This window comes from Cetorhinus maximus, chromosome 24 (genome assembly GCF_964194155.1).
Source record: "Cetorhinus maximus chromosome 24, sCetMax3.hap1.1, whole genome shotgun sequence".
NCBI lineage: Eukaryota > Metazoa > Chordata > Chondrichthyes > Lamniformes > Cetorhinidae > Cetorhinus > Cetorhinus maximus.
The window spans coordinates 51,635,505-51,658,115 of NC_135902.1; the positions used below are offsets into that span (position 1 = coordinate 51,635,505).

At 41.7% G+C, this 22,611-nt stretch overlaps 1 protein-coding gene and 1 long non-coding RNA gene across 2 annotated transcripts in view; one reads left to right on the forward strand and one right to left on the reverse strand.

Moving 5' to 3' along the window:
• The window catches only part of ern1 (endoplasmic reticulum to nucleus signaling 1), an 88,206-nt gene that overhangs the window by 17,520 nt on the left and 48,075 nt on the right, over window positions 1–22,611 (forward strand). The window contains exon 2 of the mRNA XM_078529043.1: window positions 11,782–11,899. Coding sequence (XP_078385169.1) covers window positions 11,782–11,899 — 118 coding nt within the window. The remainder of the gene's footprint in view (window positions 1–11,781; window positions 11,900–22,611) is intronic.
• The window catches only part of LOC144667600 (uncharacterized), a 58,841-nt gene continuing 52,739 nt past the window's right edge, over window positions 16,510–22,611 (reverse strand). Inside the window, exon 5 of the long non-coding RNA XR_013573333.1 lies at window positions 16,510–17,515. This is a non-coding gene — a long non-coding RNA (uncharacterized LOC144667600). The remainder of the gene's footprint in view (window positions 17,516–22,611) is intronic.

Genomic DNA, 22,611 nt, shown 5'->3' on the forward strand with positions numbered 1-22,611 from the left:
TAAACTACAAAAACAAGGAAGTTATGATGAACCTTTATAAAACATTGGTTTGGCTTCAATTAGAATGTTGTGTCCAATTCTAGCCACGACACTTCAAGAAGTGAAGGCAGAAAAGATTCGCGAGAATGATTCCAGGGAAGAAGGACTCCAGTTACATGGATAGGCTGGAAAAGCTGAGGCTGTTCTCCTTTTAGAAAAGAGAAGGTTGAGAGGAGATTTGATAGAGGTTCAAAATCATGAGGGATTTGGACAGAATAGATGGGGAGAAACTAATGAATAACCTTTGGCGGAAGGATCGTAAACCAGAGGACATCGCTTCAAGGTGAATAACAAAAGAACTGATGATGATATAAAAATCAATTTTGGGCAGTGAGTGGTTAGGATCTGGAATGCACTGCCTGAGAGTGTTGGAGGCAGATTGTCATGCCCTTCAAAAGGGAATTGGATAATTATATGAACAGAAAATATTTGCAAAGCTCGGGGGGAAAAGGCAGACGAGTGGGACTAGCTGAGTTGCTCTTGCAAAGAGCCAGAATGGACAAGATGAGCAGAATGGCCTCCTGTGCTTTAACCATTCCATGATTCTATATAATAGGAGTTTTTTAATGCAATTTAGTGGCCATGGCTGCCCAGTTAAAGTTGATTAACTACTGCCTGGCAAGAAGATCTGAACTGATTGCACAGATTACAATGCTCACTTTGCCGTCAGGTTTTCTGACAGGGCAATGTATCAGCTGGTTGGTCAAACAAGAAATAACCTGTCTAAACTACGTCCATATATAAGTTATTGGTTTGATGCAGCACAATGCCCATTGTTACGGGCGCAGTTATGATATTACAAATTTTAGAAAAACTGTTCTGAAGGTCACATTTTTAAAAAAAAACTTGGATTGATTTGAAAGACTGTTCTCAAAATGACTCGGGCTACCAGAAAGAACCCTTTCAATCATCTTTCCCTTGCCTCTCAGGGAGACCAGGATGCATTCCTCAGGCATGCTCATTTAAAATTTAATGAGTGTTCCAATAAGTATTGCTTTATCTTCGTTTTTAACTAATCTGTGTGTGTGTGTGTGTGTGTGTGTGTGTGTGTGTGTGTGTGTGTGTGTGTGTGTGTGTGTGTGTGTGTGTGTGTGTGTGTGTGTGTGTGTGTGTGTGTGTGTGTGTGAGAGAGTGAGAGAGTGAGAGAGTGAGAGAGTGAGAGAGTGAGAGAGTGAGAGAGTGAGAGAGTGAGAGAGTGAGAGAGTGAGTGTGTGAGAGTAACTTTATCTTTTCTTGGTTAACTTCCAGAGCAATAGAGTGAAATAAAGTAACCTTTTTTAAAATAAACGACTTTGCTGCTGGCTTATTTTAAATTGAATTTCTCACCACATGGGTAAGAAAATACACACACACACACACACACACACATTATTCACAGGCGACTTTGGAGAAACACCTTTTAAAGCGTCCGTGACACTATTATTGAGCATTCGTTGCGTAGAGGTGCTTGTCACCTCTGACCATGTTACAAAACATAGAAGTGGCAGCTCAGAAATCTCCTCCATGTGAGGGCAAAACAAAAGTCGCCAAACATTTGCTGATGAGAGCACACCATTTGTGATGTTTTAGCACCATCATTTTGAATTTCCCAATAATTGTGTCAATATCTGCCTTCTACAGTATACCAAACGCTTAATATTGAGTGAAGAAATTTTTTCTAATACCTGTTTTTCATTATAATTATTGCTAATATAAATGAAATCAGTGTAAATTTTTTTTGCACTTTCTCCAGTGCCTCGGTGTCTTTTTTATACATTGGAAGCCAGAACTGTACACAGTATTCTTAAATGTAGCCTGACCACTGTAGACAAGATATGCAATGCTTTACATTTTGAGTGATTTTTTTTATCTCCCAGGCACATAGCTGATTCTAATCCTTCTGTAGCTTTCTACTGTAGTGTTTGATTTTCTGAATGACAGGATGCAACAACAGTGATATCATGCAAAAGACAGAATGTCTTAGAAAAGTCCAGTATGTCTTAGAAAAGTCCAGTGATGTAGGAACTTTTTGATGTTTATGTTACTGTTGATGGGACCACTTTTTCTTCAAATAAATATATTGCACTATGAGCTGAGACTGTAGTATCCAAATAAGCTAGTTAGTTAATTTTTAACTGGATTATGGTTAAATTGATGCCATGTTGTACAAACACAGTAAACAAATATGGAAGAGAGCAGCGGTGGACAGTTCTCTTAACCACAAGCTTTGTGTTTAGTTCTTGTATGTGCATGTCATGAAAGTAAATCAGAAAACTTCTGAATCCATATGTTGCTAACTGTAATTTCTTAAGAAATTTCAAAGGATTAGTTCTTCCTTTTGTTTTAAACAGTTGCTTTAAGTTACTTTATAACATTACTTTCTTGGCAAGCATTCACTCTCAGCAGGACAAAATTTGAGATTCCTGGAATGCAATAATTTACTTCTTCTAGGAACTGAATTCCTGAAATGGCAGCAGGGATTCTGCTGCCACTAATCTGTCAATTAGAAGTGGTTAAAATATTACATTTGTAATATTTGTAACAATCCTCTAGAACCACTGTTCATAATATGCGCAAGCTGAGCCAGATCATATGTGTATTTCTATCTATTTGTAACCTGATTCTATGTTGTACTTAGAGCACAGTGCAACAACCAATTTAATGGATTTGGATTTTTGTCTGTTCCTCCAATCAGGCTGTGGGTGCATACAAAGCATTTTGCTACTTTGCACCTGTTTTTATTTTTAAAGGCTCCATTTTTAATTTATATGAATATTGTTTTTATTTTACATGGTATCAAACAGTCCTTTCAGTCATGTGATGAACAAATCAGTATATAATGAGGACAGTGTTAGATGGAACCCAGAACAGGAAGAGTTCAGTCATTGTGGTCAGCAGTTTGGTGTTTGGATTCCAGTGTCTATGCAAAACTTTGCAACGTTGCTCTTATGGCTTTTCATCAGAATTCAGTTCTTTTAACCCATTCCTATTTCTTCTTTGAGATATAAGAGATATAGTTTATATAGAGAGTAACAGATGATACTCAAATGTTTCCTGGCTTTGCTTGTTTTATTATCTTCTGTGTGCACTTAGATGGGACATTGTTTAAAATCACTTTTTAAAATTTGTTGTTTAAATTGTGCAATATATTGAAGTTTTTAATCTTTGGCCCTTTTTACACCAGTTGTAGGGCATGGAATGTAGTTGATGTACAGTGATGTCCTGCACGGGGAATTGAAAGTGGCACTGTTCTATCTGTTGAGTAATTGACTGCAGCTGAATACCAAGACATAAATCAATAAACTACATACGGAACTGAATTGTGTTACCTGCATACCCTAGTTCTGTGTCACAGGCAGCCAGAAGTGTAACACCAGATTCTACCTAAAGGCACCTTAATCTTGCCATATAAAGATCATTGAATTTGTCAATGTTAAAAATTAAAATGTATAAATTCTGTACAATTATATACATGCAAATGAAAACTGTTGGGTTCAAAAGGTAAGCAGTTTTGCTGTTGGATAATTTATAACATGGTTTCAATTCCTTGATTGAATTAACTATGTAATGTGCAGTTTCTCAATCTATTTGCACAGTAGTGATGGTTAGGAAAGAGTTGATGAGCACTAACTTAGTCTTCGAAATAATTTCTAAAAATGTTGATCTTGTGGTTTGATACAACCTTTGTGCTGTATCATAGTATCATACAACTTTATATCTTCTTTCCCTTCTGCTGTACTGGGCCACTGTTCTGTACATGTTGCTAAAAGCTTGGTCAATGAGAGAGAGGTTTTAAGGAGGGTCTTTAAAGGGAGAGAGAAGTGGAGAGGTTTAGGGAGGAAATCCTAGAGCTTAGACTGCAAGCATGGATACCAATGATGAAGTGAAGAGAGTAGGGGTTGTGTAAGAGGCCAGAGTGGAAGAAAACAAAAGTTGTTGGAGGAGGTTATAGGGATGGGGAGGAGTGAGGCCATGCAGGGATTTGAACACTGAGAATTTAAAAATTGAGGTTTTGGTCAAGCAGGAGCCAATGCAAGTTGTCGAGCACATGGATGATGAGTAAACACAGTACTTGTTGCATGCTAGAATGTGGGCAGCAGTGTTTTAGACCAATTATATTTTGTAGAAGGGGTTAGACCTTTTCTACCCTGCAGCTAATTGTTTCTGCTTTCCTCTTGGGAGTATTTGGTGAGCCACAATTTGGAATAGTATTTCCACTAGTGGCTATCACTTTAAAGTGTATGGTATGGACTGACTGGTGTAAACAGTGTGCTGTACTGTGTGCCTGCCAGTGCTGCTGTGATCCTAGAGCTCTGTTACAAATATGCCTTTAGTGAGTCATCACAGTCCAACATTTTGAGGATCAACAAATCATTTTATGCCGGATTGTATGACGTGAAGCTCACAGACAGCACTGCCTCCCAGTCCTTCCTGTCCTCTATCATGGAGATCTTAGACGACAGTACTCAGGAGAGTCTAGATAAACCGCTAACTCCTGACAAACTGACTAAGGCCCTTGAGTCCTTCAAGAAGAGTAAAACTCCCGGAAGCGGCGGCTTATCAGCTGAGTTGTATTTGGCACTGTGGGACTGGATCGGCCCAGACCTACTAGAAGTATACGAGAGTATGCTGCTGGCCGGCAGCATGTCAGAATCCATGAGGAAAGGCATCATCGCAATCATCTACAAGCGGAATGGGGAAAGGGAGGATATTAGAAATTGGCAACCCATCTCACTGTTGAATGTGGATTATAAGAGTCTGTCCAAGGTCACCGCCAATTGGGCCAGGTCTGCCCTGGAGTTGGTGATCCACCCTGACCAGACCTGCACTGTACCCGGCAGGAAGATCTCTGATAGCCTTGCGCTACTCGGGGATACGATTGCCAATGTATGGGATAGAGGTGTGGACACCTGCCTCATCAGCCTGGACCAGGAAAAGGCCTTTGACAGAATATCGCATACCGACATAGTGGATATGCTCTCCAAAATGGGGTTTGGGGAGGGAATCCGCAACTGGATCCAACTGCTCCACACGAACATCAGTAGCGCAGTTTCAATCAATGGATTGGGATCAGAAAGCTTTCCAATTAAATCTGGAGTCAGGCAGGGCTGCCCTTTCTCCCCTGTTTGTGTGTTGCATAGAACCCTTCGCTGAGTCCATCAGGAAGGATTCGGGCATAAGAGGAGTGATGATCCCAGGCAGTGGAGGCACTCAGGTTAAAGCCTCCTTGTACATGGATGATGTTGTCGTCTTCTGCTCAGATCTGCTGTCGGTGCGCAGACTGATAAACATCTGCGACCAGTTCGAACTAGCCTCATGAACCAAGGTAAATAGTGGCAAGGGCGAGTTCTTTGGGAACTGGGCTGACCAGTCCTTTGTCCCCTTCACTGTCAGGTCAGACGGCTGGGGATATGGTTTGGAGGGACCAGGGCATGCGTTAGAAACTGGAAGGAGTGAGTGTCTATGGTGAAAAGGAAACTGGGGCATGTGGAAGTGACGCTCCCTCTCCATTGCAGGTAAGAACCTGGTCAGCAGGTGTGAGGCACACTCGGTGTTGCTGTACGTGGCGCGGTCTGGCCCATTCCTCACTCCTGCGTGGTGGCAATCACTAAAGCAATCTTTTGCTTTGTTTTGAGGTCAAAAATGGATCATGTTCGCAGGGACGCAATGTACAAGCCTCCAGATAAAGGGAGAAAAAATGTGCCCAACATCGCCCTCATCCTGATGGCTACCTTTGTATGTGGCTGCATCAAGCTGTGCGTAGACCCTCGGTACGCAAACACCAAGTGTCACTACGTGCTGAGGTTCTACCTGTCCCCGGTGTTGCGAATGATGGGTCTGGCCACGCTGCTGCAGAACACTCCAAGTAGCTGGACGACCTGTCCCTCTTGGAAAAATTTATGCAGAGAAACACCTTTGACCACCAGTCCATCAAGCAGTGGTTGGCATGTAACATCCTAGAAGCCCTGAAGGAAAAGGAGATGGTGAATCCTCTCAGATGGTTCCCCGAGCAGACTGTCAAAGTCATTTGGCGGAATGCCTCATTACTTGAACTTTCCAACAAGCACCAAAATGTAGCTTGGCTGGTGGTGAGAAAGGCCCTCCCCGTCAGATCCTTCCTACACACTAGGAGCCTCACCCCCTTTGCACGTTGCCCTCAAGGTGGCTGTGGTGGGGAAGAGACCATTGTTCACCTCCTTGTGGAATGTGCCTTTGCAAAGAAAGTCTGGAGAGAGATGCAGTGGTTTTTGTCGAGGTTCATCCCGAGCAGTGGTGTGACACAGGACTCTGTGCTGTATGGGCTGTTCCCAGGGACACAGACCGGGACAAACTGCAACTGGAGGATCATTAACTCAGTGAAAGACGTTCTTTGGTCTGCTCGGAACTTGTTGGTCTTCCAGTGCAAAGAGTTGTCCCTGACAGAGCGTTGCAGACTAGCACGTTCCAAGGCCTAGGGCTACGTGCTGAAGGATGCACTAATGCTTGGGATAGCTGCTGCAAAGGCGCAATGGGAAAAAGTCACTGTCTAAGACCTTTCTGCCATAGTGCAACGAGGGACTGGGAATTGTATAGACCCCTCGGGCTGTATGACTCACAGTGAAAACTATGTGTATCATAATTGTATTGAAGCACCTCAGAGTGCAATATGATCTATGTCGATAACTTGAATACCATTGCACTGTTTGACTGTCTGTAATGACTATGTTGAAATGTCTGTAATGTTCATTGATTGTATTGAAGCTCCTCGTGATCCATGTGGAAAAGTTGAATATGATTGCACTTTTTGTGATGGCCATTTGAAAAGTTTTTTTTAATGTTCTTTCAGATATTTTATGAATAAAGTATATTTTTCAAAAAAAAAATTGCCTTTAGTGAGATTTAGCCCTCTGGGACAAATGGATTATTGTGTTTGGGGTGGGGGAGGGGGTGGTGGAAAGAAAGTGAGCTACAAAGGTGTTGGTTTTATAGCAGTGCAGTATTTTAATATATTACTTATTTGTCTTGACAAAATGTTCCAATTTCTGTGAACATGGTTTATTGATGCTCTCTGATATTTCATTATTCTTTGTTAATTGTATTGTCTATCTCATTGCAGTTGGCAACCATCTTGATGATTTCTGTATCTCAGGAAAGTTATGCCTCTGTAAGATGCATAAATGTCATAAATTGACCCATTTTTACATTTTGATCATTTTTAGCTATTTAAACTACCTGTTCATTTCCCACTCAGCTTCCTATTACTGCCTTTAGCACAAAGGTCCAGTTTAACTGTTGGTGGCATGATTGGACAATGCAAACAAAGCTAGAGATTTATATTAACACAACCTAGTCAATATTTGTATCCTGTAGAAAACTCATGCTTAAAAATCCTCCTTGCCTTGTAGAATGGTACTTTCAATTCATAACATTCAGTGAAAGGTTTTTATTTTAGGTTCTTCCATGCCTCCTGTATTATCTAACAGTACTTATAATTTCTTACATGGGCAGAACTGTCTCAGGAGTTGGTGTCGCTAGCACTGCTGTCGGCCGTGCCTGTCACTTGATACACTTGGGCAATGCAGGGTGACAGCTGAGGCTGTTTGCGGTGTTGCTATGGAAAACTGCAGTATCTCAGTTTCTAGATGTGATCTGCTAGTCTGTAGTGTGAATGCGCTGTATGGTGTAGCTTGTTTTATATAGTAAGGTGTAATGAGTAGTGGGAGGAGGAGGTGAATGGCCTTGTTCAATGCACTAATGCACCAAACATGAACTCCAAAAGAGGCTGTGAAGACTTCCTTGTTGAAGTGATTGAGAAAGGGAGCAGCTGCTGAATGAATTGCCTATCTTGAGCTCTTCACTGAGTGTTTCACTGAGCCACCTGGTGGATATCCAGAGTTACAGGAATCAATGTTTTTAAAATTTGTGCGCACCCAGAATTCTAGGCTGCTAGGATAAAGTATCCCATTGGATGTTTTGGATTTAAATGATGCTTTAATTGGTTTAGTCTTGGAAATACTGAAGAAGTGATGTGTGCATGTGACTTTTTTCTTTCTTGGTAAACTGACTCCCCTGCTCAATGGATTAGTCGCCTCCTTGTGTTTTTTCTAAAAGGTTATGTTTGTGCACTGGTGGAGATACGTTGTGGTTCCCGCTGTTTCCTGAAGTCTACAGCAGATATGGAATGGGAACGTGACTTAAGTTTGCTTTCCGGGTAAACTACCTTCACTAGACAGCTATTGGCTAATTCCACAGGCATTAGTAGAATTAATTCATTTCTGTTTTTAAGAAGGAATGGAAGAAAGACTTGCAATTATAGATTTGTATGTTAACCACCTTTCACAACCCCAGGATGTCCTAAAGCACTTTACACTTCAGAAGTGCTTCATTAGTTGTAATCAGGGTTGTAGGACTTGTGACAACCAATATGTGCACAGAAATCTCCCACAAACACCAATGTGATAATAACTAGGTAATCTCTTTTAGTGATGTTGGTTGAGGGATAAATATTGGCCTGAACGACCTTTCCTGACCTGATTTGTTTCCAGCATTCTGTTTTTATTTCCAATTCCCAGCATCTGCAGTATTTTGTTTCGCTGTTGTCTTTACAATTTTTGGTGACAAGGAGATAGGATTGATCTACTTATATAAAAACAAAAAACTGCGGATGCTGGAAATCCAAAACAAAAACAGAATTACCTGGAAAAACTCAGCAGGTCTGGCAGCATCGGCGGAGAAGAACAAAGTTGACCTTTTGAGTCCTCATGACCCTTCAACAGAACTGAGTAAAATTAGGAGAGGGGTGAAATATAAGCTGGTTTAAGGTGGGGGGGGGGGGGAGAAGTGGTGGGGGGGTGGTTGTAGGGACAAGCAAGCAGTGATAGGAGCAGATAATCAAAAGGTGTCACCAGGAGAGAGGAAGTGAAGGGGCAGGTGTTGCATCTTTTGCGTATGCATGGGGAGGTGCCGTAGGTGGGGGTTGAGGAGTAGGGGGTGATGGAGGAGTGGACCAGGGTGTCACGGAGGGAACGATCCCTACAGAATGCCACCAGGGAGGGTGAACGGAAGATGTGTTTGGTGGTGGCATCATGCTGGAGTTGGCGGAAATGGCGGAGGATGATCCTTTGAATGCGGAGGCTGGTGGGGTGATAAGTGAGGACAAGGGGGACCCTATCATGTTTCTGGGAGGGAGGAGAAGGTGTGAGGGCGGATGCGCGGGAGATGGGCTGGACACGGTTGAGGGCCCTGTCAACGACCGTGGGTGGAAAACCTCGGTTAAAGAAGGAGGAGGACATGTCAGAGGAACTGTTTTTGAAGGTAGCATCATCAGAACAGATGCGACGGAGGCGAAGGAACTGAGAGAATGGGATGGAGCCCTTACAGGAAGCGGGGTGTGAGGAGCTGTAGTCGAGGTAGCTGTGGGAGTCGGTAGGCTTGTAATGGATATCGGTGGACAGTCTATCACCAGAAATTGAGACAGAGGTGTCAAGGAAGGGAAGGGAAGTGTCAGAGATGGACCATGTGCACCTACGGTACCTCCCCATGCATACGCAAAAGATGCAACGCCTGCCCCTTCACTTCCTCTCTCCTCACCGTCCAAGGGCCCAAACACTCCTTTCAAGTGAAGCAGCATTTCACTTGCATTTCCCCCAACTTAGTCTACTGCATTTGTTGCTCCCAATGCAGTCTCCTCTACATTGGAGAGACCAAACGCAAACTGGGCGACCGCGTTGCAGAACACTTGCGGTCTGTCCACAAGAATGACCCAAACCTCCCTGTCGCTTGCCATTTTAACACTCCACCCTGCTCTCTTGTCCACATGTCTGTCCTTGGCTTGCTGCATTGTTCCAGTGAAGCTCAAAGCAAACTGGAGGAACAGCACCTCATCTTCCGACTAGGCACTTTACAGCCTTCCGGACTGAATATTGAATTCAACAACTTTAGATCTTGAATCCCTCCTCCATCCCCACCCCCTTTCCGTTTCTTCCCCCTCCCTTTTGTTTTTTCCAGTAATTTATATAGATTTTTCTTTTCCCACCTATTTCCATTATTTTTAAATCTATACCTTTTATGCCCTGTTAGTTTTATTTCACCCCACCCCCACTAGAGCTGTACCTTGTGTGTCCTGCCATCCATTCTTACTTAGCACATTCTCTTAGATAATATCACCACCTTCAACACCTCTTTGTTCTTTTGACTGTGACACCTTTTGATTATCTGCTGCTATCACTGCTTGCTTGTCCCTATAACACCCCCCCCCCCGCCCCCAAACTTAAACCAGCTTATATTTCACCCCTCTCCTAATTTTACTCAGTTCTGTTGAAGGGTCATGAGGACTCGAAACGTCAACTTTGTTCTTCTCCGCCGATGCTGCCAGACCAGCTGAGTTTTTACAGGATTGATCTACTGTTGTTTACTTGTATAAAATCTTGCTGTGTAACAAGGTGTGGGGTAAAAATGTAGATATGCCTGATAACGTGTTCATCTCAAACAATGGGCGCGTGGGGAATCTTTCCAGCATTAGTAGCATTTAGATTGTTGGGGACATGGAGGGTGGGTGGTGGGGAAGGGAGATTGAAGCTGCTTCCTTAAATGTAGCACCTTTGTGCAAGACAGATACATTGAGATGAGCGATCAAATAGTAACAAACCTTTGCGGAAGTTCTCGGTGTCTGCATTTAACAGTGCAGGGAGTGTGAATGCCGACAGGGGAAATGCAATCAGTACCAAGGGACAGGGATCTGCTGCTGAAGCTCAAATCCTGATGCAAAAGCACTAAGGCAATAGAAGATCTGTGACACAGCCTTAGCTGTGCCTTCCAGAACCTTTTAGATTTGTCTTGTACTACAATAGACCAGAAAGATCTTTGTACGATTGTTTGCTTTGATTGAAATTATGATACTTTGACAATGTTTGGTGAAGTGAGTAATAAAAGAGCTTTGTATTATGCATGAAATGTAATTCGCTATGAAGTAGGTGTGGTTCTAAGATTAGTTTTCATTGAACAAACTCCTATGTTGAGCTCAGAGAATCACTGCTATATTTTTAACTTCTTTATTATAGCCTGTTACTCCTAAGGGAAAATCTGTTGAGCTAAATTACAGTATTAAGTGATCTGTTACTCTTAACCTCTGTATTTGGATTACCTAGTTTGTGAATGGAAATCAAACTGAGCATAAATAAACTCTCTTCTAGAGAATATGACTGTCTTAGATTGGTTGTTTCTCCTCCTCCTCCACATCACATCTAATGTTTTTGGAATTTATTGGCTGGATGTTTGACACACTCCCAGATTACTGCCAGTGCAGCTAATGAACAGTTGCTTGAATGCACCATAAAATATTGTACTGAGGGTTCTAAAAATTCTCTGGCCATGGACCACACCCCAAATTTGAGCCTTTTTCTAAGTGAAAAAATAATTTGCACATAAGCTGCATCCTCAACTTGAACTGAAGTTTAGCTTTTATAAGTAGTAAGTTGTATGCAAATTGTATAGTATGTGGGTTTACATCCATTTATGGAAACACATATCTCTGAAACAGCTACCCCCCTCCTGCCAGCTTTTTAAATACTAAAGTAGATAGTAGCAATTGTGTTGGAGCATATCACTTTCAGATAGAAGGCCTATATTCTAGTGACTATTTCTGGAGAAGAAATTGAATATGGGGTGATCTTTTGGGACATTGCTTCTGAATGGTTTTCCAAAGAATGCGATTGATAATAAAGAAGAATGGATTGTACTGTCTTTTTTGGCTACAGTTTATATGTTGATGTTTGGCTCCCACAGAGCTATGGAAGTTCGAGCACAGTGCTGCCTGAAACACTACTCTTTATATCAACACTGGATGGAAGCTTACATGCTGTCAGCAAACAAACAGGCTCAATTAAATGGACCTTGAAAGAAGGCAAGTAGCATCTCTCGTATCTTGGAAATATGAGAAAATATAATTTAAACTAGTATTTGGTGCTTTTGAATTTGATCTTCTACATTTCAATTTTGAATGTCTGTGTTGATGGCACAACTTAGATGCATTTTTTTTTATCACCCCCTCTCCCTGCCACAATTTCACCATTTTCTGGCTGGAAAGCTGAGCAAACTGCAACCTAGTCCCAAATTTCTGCCAATTCTACTTTCTAACTAGCTGCTCAAAGGTTATAGAAATACGCTAGGTCAAATACCTTACAGCGAAGTGCCTGCCCTTCAATTAATTCCTCCTCTCGACACATTAGATATGGCAGCTTCTATGTCTTGGTTAAATATAGTTACCTTCTGTAATACGTGTAGATCTTGGAACTTTTGTCCTCATGATTCATATCATTATCAGAATCCTTAGTTTAAGAAGTTGCAGTGGGTCAGATATTGGCTTTTTCATGTTTGGAACTTTCAAATCCGGCACAAGCTAATAAGTTGAAACTTTCTTCCCTACACTGGCTGTAAGAGTCATAGAACCACTGAAGTTACAGCACAGAAGGAGGCCCACTTTATTTGTGTTAGCCCATTGCTAGAGGCGTTCAAAATAGTCCCAGTACCCTCCCCTGTGTAATCCTATATATTCTTCCCCTTCCTGTGGGAAATGAGTTTGGGCAGTTTCAATCACTTGTTTACTTGACACAAAATCCTACTGGGTTTGGTAGTGGTTATGATACAGGACCAGTAATACAGAGGTCCAGAGTTCATATCCTATTAAGGAAAGTTGTGAAATTGACTTTGTTGCCTAGCACCAGATAACAGTGATGTGAAAGCTACTGGCTTGTTTTTAAAACCCAACTGGCTCACCAATACCTGATCTGGTTTGCACGTGTCCAGTCGACATTGGGCTGTATTGCCCTGGCCCACGGCACAGAAGGAGGCCATTTGGCCCATCAAATGTTTGCCACCTTTCCATGGAGTAATCCTGTCAGCCCCATTCCCCGTGCTTGTTCCCCACAGCCCTGCAAGTTTGTTTTCTTCAAGTACCCATCCAATTTTCTTTTGAAGCCATTGATTGTCTGCACTTTCACCATCCCTGTGGGCAGTGTGTTCCAGGTCATTAGCACTTGCTACGTTCAAAAAAAAGTTGCTCCTCGCATTCCCCACTCCGCACCTTTTGCCCAAAACCTTAAATCTGTATCCTCTAGTCCTTGTACCATCAGTTGATGGGAATAGTTTTCCCTTGAGTACCTTATCCAATGAGAACAACCCAAGCTTCACCAACCTAATAACAAAAACAGAAAATGCTGGAAAATCTCAGCCGGTCTAGCAGCATCTGTGGAGAGAGAAACAGAATTAACGTTTCAAGTCCGTATGGCCCTCTTTCAGAGCTGAAGCCCTTCTTCAACTCTGAAGAAGGCTACCTAGGGGTGCCTTCACTCTGAGGTCATTAATTCTTTAGAATGAAAGATGGACTTGGTAATGTGTGATGTGACAGAATTAATTAATGACCTCAGAGTGAATGCACCCCTAGGTAGCCTTCTTCAGAGGTGAAGAAAGGTCATACGGACTTGAAATGTTAACTCTGTTTCTCTCTCCACAGATGCTGCTAGACCTGCTGCGTTTTTCCAGCATTTTCTGTTTTTGTTTCAAATTTCCAGTATCTGCAGTATTTTTTCTCCAACCTAATCTTGTAATTGGAATCACCCATCCCTGGAACCATTCTGGTAAATCTCCTGTGCATCCTCTCAAGGACTCTCACATCCTTCTTAAAAAATGTAGTTATTAGAACTTGATGTAATACTGTAGTTGCGGCTTAACCAGAACTTTATAAATGTTTGGCATAGCTTCCCTTCTTTTGTACTCAATACCTCTATATATGAAGCCCAAGATTCCATATGCTTTGCTCAGTGCGCTCTCACTATGTCCTGCCACCTTCAAAAATCCATGCACATGCACCCCTAGGTCTCTGTCCCTGCACGTTCTTTAGAACTGTGCCAACAATCACAACAGAGTGAATTAGGACATTAAGGAATGGGCAGTAAATGTACCCTTAGCTGTTGCCATTTTGTTTCCTGTAATTATTGTCCTTGAGCACACATTTTACCTCATTTTACAAAAGCTGCGATTTGATGATTGCCTTGTAATCCACTCTCATCTCTTATTCTGCCCGCATTTAAGAATCTATTTCCGATTCTGTCACACCCATGGCATAAAAGTTAAACCAATGAAACAGGGGAATTTGTAACGGGGAACAAAGAAATGGCTGACCAACTAAATACATATTTAGGTTCTGTCTTCACAAAGGAGAACACAAATAACATACCAGAAATGTTGGGGAACACAGGGATTAGTGAGAGGGAGGAACTGAAAGAAATCAGTATTAGTAGGGAAATGGTGTTGGAAAAATTGATGGGATTGAAGGCCGATAAATCCCCAGGGCCTGATAATCTACTTCCCAGAGTACTTAAGGAAGTGGCCCTAGAATTAGTGGATGCATTGGTGGTCATCTTCCAAGATTCTGTAGACTCTGGAACAGTTCCTACAGATTGGAGGGTAGCTAATATAACCCCACTATTTAAAAAGGGAGGTAGAGAGAAAACAGGGAATTATAGACCCGTCAGCCTGATGTTGGTAGTGGAGAAAATTCTAGAGTCCATTATAAAAGATTTAATAGCTGAGCACGTGGAAAACAGTGGCAGAATTGGACAGAGTCAGCATGGATTTATGAAAGGGAAGTCATGCTTGACAAATCTACTGGAATTTTTCGAGGATGTAACTAGTAGAGTTGATGAGGGGGAGCCAGTGGATGTGGTTTATTTGGACTTTCAGAAGGCTTTCGATAAAGTCCCACCTAAGAGATTGGCTTGTAAAATTAAAGGGCATGGGATTGGGGGTAGTGTATTGAGATGGATAGAAAACTGGTTGGCAGACAGGAAATAAAGAGTAGGAATAAACGGGTCTTTTTCTGAATGGCAAGCAGTGACTAGTGGGGTACTGCAGGGATCAGTGCTGGGACCCCAGTTATTCACAATATATATCAATGATTTAGATGAGGGAACTAAATGTAATGCCTCCAAATTTGCAGATGACACAAAGCTGGGTGGGAGGGTGAGCTGTGAGGAGGATGCAGAGATGCTTCAGTGTGATTTGGACAAGCTGAGTGAGTGGGCAAATGCATGGCAGATGCAGTATAATGTGGATAAATGTGAAGTTATCCACTTTGGTGGCAAAAACAGGAAGGCAGATTATTATCTGAATGGCTATAAATTGAGAGAGGGGAATGTGCAACGAGACCTGGGTGTCCTCGTACACCGTTGCTGAAGGTAAGCATGCAGGTGCAGCAGGCAGTAAAGAAAGCAAATGGTATGTTGGCCTTCATAGCGAGAGGATTTGAGAACAGGAATAGGGATGTCTTGCTGCAATTGTACAGGGCCTTGGTGAGACCACACCTGGAATATTGTGTGCAGTTTTGGTCTCCTTATTGGAGGAAGGATGTACTTGCTATAGAGGGAGTGCAGCGAAGGTTTACCTGACTGATTTTTGGGATGGCGGGACTGACATATGAGGAGAGATTGAGTCGGTTATGATTATATTCGCTGGAGTTCAGAAGAATGAGGGGGGATCTCATAGAAACCTATAAAATTCTAACAAGACTAGACAGGGTAGATACAGGAAGGATGTTCCCGATGGTGGGGGAGTCCAGAACCAGGGATCACAGTCTGAGGATACGGGGTAGACCATTTAGGACTGAGATGAGGAGAAATTTCTTCACCCAGAGAATGGTGAGCCTGTGGAATTCGCTACCACATAAAGTAGTTGAAGCCAAAACATTGTATGTTTTCAAGAAGGAGTTAGATATAGCTCTTGGGGCGAAAGGGATCAAAGGATATGGGGAGAAAGCGGGAGCAGGTTATTGAGCTGGACGATCAGCCATGATCATAATGAATGACAGAGCAGGCTCGAAGGGCTGAATGGCCTACACCTGCTCCTAGTTTCTGTGAAAAGGTGCAATGGAAAATTGCTTACTACAGTGTGTCACATATTTACACATTTCAAAAAGTGTTAAATTTGCTGCTGCAAAATGCTAAATTTAATTTTATATGGGTGGCTATCTAACAAAAATCTTTCAACTCGTCAGTGCTGTGACTGGTTGTGGGAGCATGTGGTGGAGAAATGAACTCCGAGCAGAGAAGCAGAAGTCTGGATGTGGTTATGCACAGCTTGTAACTGCAGATAGTTTCAAATGTAAGATTATGAACTGCTGTTGGTTAAACTGGTAATTCAGCCACAGTTAATAAACCCTGCGTGATCAGGCTGTGAGGGAGGTTTCCACTGTACTGCAGCAATTTACCTGTTTTGTACTTCTGAAATGGGAGGGGAAATGTTCTCTGTTACTGTGAATAAAAATATGTACTTTCTATCTGATTTTATATAGAACTGGTTAGAAACACAATAAGCTATTTTGATTTTTCACCACACTCTAGTTTAATTGGGAATATTGAACTAATACCCAGAGCTGCAGGACAGCAGGTATAGGTAGTTGCCCTGTACTGGAATCCAGTGTAATCTAACTCTGTCTAACCAGGAGACAGGTCAATAATAATAATAATAATTGTTTATTATTCAGTCTCAAATGCTGGAACTGTCCCAACGTACAGTTTGTATGTTTGTTGAGCAAGATTTTTTATTAGCCGGAAAATGTACTCTTTATGGAACTGGTTATTCTGGAGATTGACAGATTATGAATTTGCATAAAAAAATTGAGTTTATAAAAAAAAAAAATCCCTAGCCTTCAATTGGCTTTCTCCACATAGCCAACATGTAGTTAAAGTCACACCAACATGCCAATTTAAACATTGGCTTTTTGTGCAACATGTTACAATCTCTGTAGAGACCGATAACATTTTAAAAAGAGAAACAAATTTCCCAGTGACCAACTGAGAGAACACACCACAAGATCTTGTGTTTTAAGACTTACTGTAACAAATGAGTTAAAATCAACATTAACAAAACATTACTTAGGCAACTAAACTACAGAAAAGGTACTTTCCCCATTGACTAGTTAACACAGCTGAAAACCCCAGGCCATGTTTATACGTTATGGCACACTCAGCTGATACGTAGCCTTGTAGATAAAGTTCCAAACTTCTCCAGGCTTTCCAACAGGATTCCTTCTCCCTGCTGCATTTGGGCAAGTCTCCCTTTTAAAAGTCCCTTTACTCAATCTCCTATCATTGAATTGACTTCCAGCAGCAAGGTATCCTCTGGTGACTCCTTGGTTTGTAAACCTCTACAAGTCTCCTCACTTCAAACAGGGAATCCGTTCTCACCAGTGTTCTGCTTGGCAATTAATGCCAAAACAGTCTTTGCCTGTACTTGGCACAGCAGCAGCGGTTTTTTGTTTTTCCTCTCCTGGTCTCTCTCTCTCTCTCTGTCTGAGTCTGAGAGTCTATGACCAGCTATCCCTCTTTTGTCAATGTGTGGAAACTGGCAGTTGACTTCCTATGATTTTTGATCTGGGCCTCTGTACCCTTGTTAACAAAACTACATCATCCTCTCTCCATGCAGAGTTCAATATGATCATCACCCCTTGTTCCAGGCCATTCTGCTTTAATTAAAACAGACAATTTAAAACATAACTGCCTTATTTGTTACGAATGCTGGACTTTGTATACAATTACTTTGACAAGGTCCCACATGGGAGACTTATAAAAAAGGCAAAGGTACATGGGATACAGGGTAATTTGATAAGATGGATTCAAAATTGGCTTAGTTGTAGGAGGCAGAGGGTGTTGACAGAAGGATGCTTTAGTGACTGGAAGCCAGTGCCCAGTGGCGTACCACAGGGATCTGTGCTCGGTCCCCTATTATTTGTCATTTATATAAACGACATAGATGACTATGTGGGGGGTAGGATTAGTAAGTTTGCGGTTGACACAAAGATTGGCCAGGTGGTTAACAGTGAGGTTGAGTGTCTTGGGCTACAGGAGGATATAGACGGGATGGTCAAATGGGAATAAGTGGCAGATGGAATTTAACCCTGAAAAGTCTGAGGTGACACACTTTGGAAGGAGTAATTTGACAAGGAAGTATACAATGAACAGCATGGCACTAGGAAGTTCTGAGGTACAAAGGGACATTGTTGTGTGTGTCCATAGATCTCTGAAGGCAGAGGGGCATGGTGGGGTGGTGAAAAAGGCATATGGGACACTGCCTCGATTGATAAAGGCAATAGATTACAAAAGTAGGGAGGTCATGTTGGAGTTGTATAGAATCTTGGTGAGGTCACAGCTGGAGTAGTGTGTGCAGTTCTGGTCGCCACATTATAGGAAGGATGTGATTGCACTGGAGGGGGTGCAGAGGAGATTCACCAGGTTGTTGCCTGGGATGACACATTTAAGTTATGAAGAGAGGTTGGATAGACTTGGGTTGTTTTCGTTGGAGCAGAGAAGACTGAGGGGCGGCCTGATCGAGGTGTACAAGATTATGAGGGGCATGGACAGGGTGGATAGGGAGCAGCTGTTCCCCTTAGTTGAAGGGTCAGTCACAAAGGGGCAAAAGTTCAAGGTGAGGGGCAGGAGGTTTAGGGGGGATGTGAGGAAAAACTTTTTTACCCAGAGGGTGGTGACGGTCTGGAATGCACTGCCTGGGAGGGTGGTGGAGGCGGGTTGCCTCACATCCTTTAAAAAGTACCTGGATGAGCATTTGGCACGTCATAACATTCAAGGCTATGGGCCAAGTGCTGGTAAATGGGATTAGGTAGGTTGGTCAGGTGTTTCTCACATGTCAGTGCAGACTCGATGGGCTGAAGGGCCTCATCTGCACTGCGATTCTGTGAATTAAATATTACAGTTTCTTCCCTTCATTTCTGGGTTACAATTCCTGGGTGCGAGTTGCCTACTGCTCCTTTGCCCATATGGCTATTCTGCATGTATGTGCTGGCAGTCCTTTTGGCAGTAGAAGGTATTGTAGCTAAGCACTGTCTTACTCTGCAGTCTTTCACCAGAGTAACTAGTGATAAGGAATTGTAACTTCTTTGGTTTCCTAGCCCAAGGTCCCTGAGATTTTCTAATGTAAGAGAGTTCAGAAGTCAAATTTGACAGTTTTGTTTATGTAAATTAAGATTGAAGGGCCATCTTTCATACAGTGGGCCATTGGGTGAGATTGCAGAAAAGGCATTTTTTAACTTCTTTCATGGGAATCACTGATAAGGACATAATTGTTGCCCATCCCTAATTGCTTTTGAGAGCAGCAATGGGTCTGGAGTCACATGTAGGCCAGACCAGATATGAACGGCAGATTTCCTTCCCTAAAGGACATTAGTGAACCAGATGGGTTTTTTATGACAATCGATGATAGTTTCATGGTCCCATTACTGAGACTAGCTTTCAGTTAACAATTTAAAAAAAAATTATGAATTGAATTTTAAAAATTGGTTAATTGAATTTGAATTCCATCAGCTGTCGTGGTGGGATTTAAACCCATGCCCCCATAGCATGAGTTTGGGCCTCTGGATTACTACTCTGGTGACATTACCACTATGTCACCCTTTCCCTGTAAAAACTTACAGGATTTTGAATTGGCATCCGTTGTTCTTAAAAATACATTAGTATACGAGCCATGAACTAAGACTGAAATGTTTTTGGAGTGTGGTTGATTTTGGGTTCACCTAACAAGACTTCCAGTAATTTTGATCAAATTTATCCTTTTTGAACAGAACTAATCAACAGATTTGTGTAATGAAAGAAAAATAGTATTAATACTTACTGTGTATTGTCGCAGTCCATAAATCACTGATTGAAATGGTCTGTGAACTTCATTTTCAGTAACTTATGCACAGACCAGTGTCTCCTGTATGTTATTTCTTTGCCAAGTTTTGTAGAAGATTGTGCATAAAGACCCACTCTCATTGTGCTGCTATTTTCAAAGAGACTGTTCAAGCTTCTCTTAAGGGTGGTGCTCATTTTGAATTGGCGAACAAATAGCAGAGGAACATATAAACAGAGTTAAACCGGCTGCAGGACACGCACAACTTGGGTTCCCACGTGCAAATCTTTGTAGGTGGTAGGACAAATTGTTAAAAACTTTATAAATAGAAGCGTTCAGTAAGGACATTATACTAAACCTTTATAAATTCGTTTGGGCCTCAGCTGGAGTATTGTGTCCACTTCAGAGCACCACTCTTCAGGAAGGATGTTAAGGTCTTAGAGAGTGTGCAGAAGATATTTACTTGATATTACTAGGGGTGAGGGAACTCGGTTACGTAGAGAGAGACAAGAAGCTGAGATTGTTCTTAAAGCATAGTCGGTTAAGGAGAGATTTAATAAAGACAGTCAAAGCTATAAAGAGTTTCAATAGATAGGAATAAATTGTTTTCACTGATAGGAAGATAGTTAACCAGAGGACAGAGATTTCAGATAATTGGAAGAACTGGGGCAGGGGCAGATGGATTAGCAGAACATTTTTAACATGGCAAATGTCTTCCTTCTCTACTATATAATTCTGAGATGTGAGCCTATGGAATTCGGTTTTGGAAATGGGTAGATGTAATTAGAACTATATTCTTGCGTGGAGGATGAATGCAACATGGATTGTTTCTAATGATGCAAATGAAATTGCATGAACAACACAACAGGGCATATTAATGCTGAAAAACCCAAAATTAGGAATGCATTGGAAATTTTAACATTATTTGAACAGCATCCAGTTCCTATACCAAATTCAAATTGCTGTAACTCCTGCCGCTGACTGGAAAGGTATCAGGGACAGTTGTGCAAGTGCACTCTGCAGCTGCTGGCGCATGTGCACATTCAGAACTATGCCTTGCAACTTTTAGGAGCTGGATTTAGCTATATAGGGAATGCACAGTAAGCTTTACACCCCTGCTTTTGGAGGCAAGAAATTGGATTCAATGAATACAGGTTCACTTATTGGACAGCCACTGAAAGGTACAGGAGTTATTACCATCGCGCCCCCCATACCAACATTATTATTGTGGCTATGTGTGAGTAAAATGCAATTTATGAGTGGTCTCAACATGCTGTGGTACATGTTATTAATATTGCAGCGGGTGATGTATTTTAACCAGTATAAGGCAGACATCTATTGGAACATCGGTGAACAAGTTGGAAAGGCTTTCTGCAGGGAATTCCTACACACACAATTTTTTTTTATTCATTCATTGGATGTGGGCGTCGCTGGCTAGGCCAGCATTTATTGCCCATCTCTAATTGCCCTTGTTCAGAGGGCATTTAAGATTCAACCACATTGCTGTGGATCTGGAGTCACGTGTAGGCCAGATCAGGTAAGGACAATAGATTTTTTTCCCTAAAGGACATTAGTGAACCAGATGGGTTTTTACGACAATCGACAATGGTTTCATGGTCATCATTAGACTTCTAATTCCAGATGTTTATTAAATTCAAATTCTACCAGCTGCCATTACCCTGGGTCTCTGGATTACCAGTCCAGTGACAATACCACCTATGCCACCATCTCCCCTTCAGTGTAGTTTTTCCACTAGCTCAGTTGGTGGATAATGGGGTTCTTAATCTCAGGGTCATGGCTTCAAATTCCACATTGGGTGATGAATTTTTTCTTCAATGTTTATTCAAAATATGTTTTTATTGATTTTTCTTTTACTAAAAATGTGCCCTTAATCTAAATGTTACAATAATTCTCCACACAGGAAGTTGGGATTTTCATTTCTGATTTATATGTTGTTTCCTGATTATGTGTCTTTGTCATTTACTGAATCGTCAGAGCATGTTTTGTTGAAGGAATGGTTGATAAATGAAAGATGGACTTGGTATTGTGTAATGTGACAGAATTAATTAATAACCTCAGAGTGAAGGCACCCCTAGGTGGCAGCGACCACAATATGATTGAATTTTACATGCAGTTTGAAATGGAGAAGAGTGGGTCTAAGACTAGTATTTTAAAATTAAATAAGGGCAATTATGTGGACATGAAAGCTGAGCTAGCTGAAGTGAACTGGGATACTAGGCTAATGGATAAGTCAATAGAGAAGCAGTGGCAGACATTTAAGGGGATATTTCAGAATATGTAGATTCCTACTATAAAGAAAAATTCTAAGGGGAGGACCTACCATCCGTGGTTAATTAAAGAAGTTAAGGAAAGCATCAAACTTAAGGCGAAAGCATTTAACTGCACAAAGATGAGTGGCATCAGATGACTGGTCAGAATGTAAAGAACGGCAGAGAGTAACTAAAAGGTTAATCAGGAGAAAGAAATTAGATTATGAGAGGAAGCTAGCTAGGAATGTAAAAATGGATAGCAAGAGTTTCTACAGGAAAAGAGTAAGTAGAGTGAGTGGTCCTTTAGAGAGTGACAGTGGGGAGTTATTAGTAGAAAATAAGGAAATGGTGGATGAAATGAACAAATATTTTGGCTCCACTATAGAGGATACAAAAAACATTCCAGTAATAGCTGTAAATCAGGAGGTGGAAGGGAGTGGGGAACTTGATGAAATTACAATCACTAGGGAAGTGGTACTGAGAAAACTGATGGAGCTGAAGGCTGACAAGTCTCTGGGTTCTGATGGACTTCATCCTAGGGTCTTAAAAGAGGTGGCTAATAGGGTAGTAGATGTGTTGGTGTTAATTTTCCAAAATTCCTTAGATTCTGGAAAGGTTCCATTAGACTGGAAAGTAGCAAATATAACCCCTCTATTCAAGAAGAGAG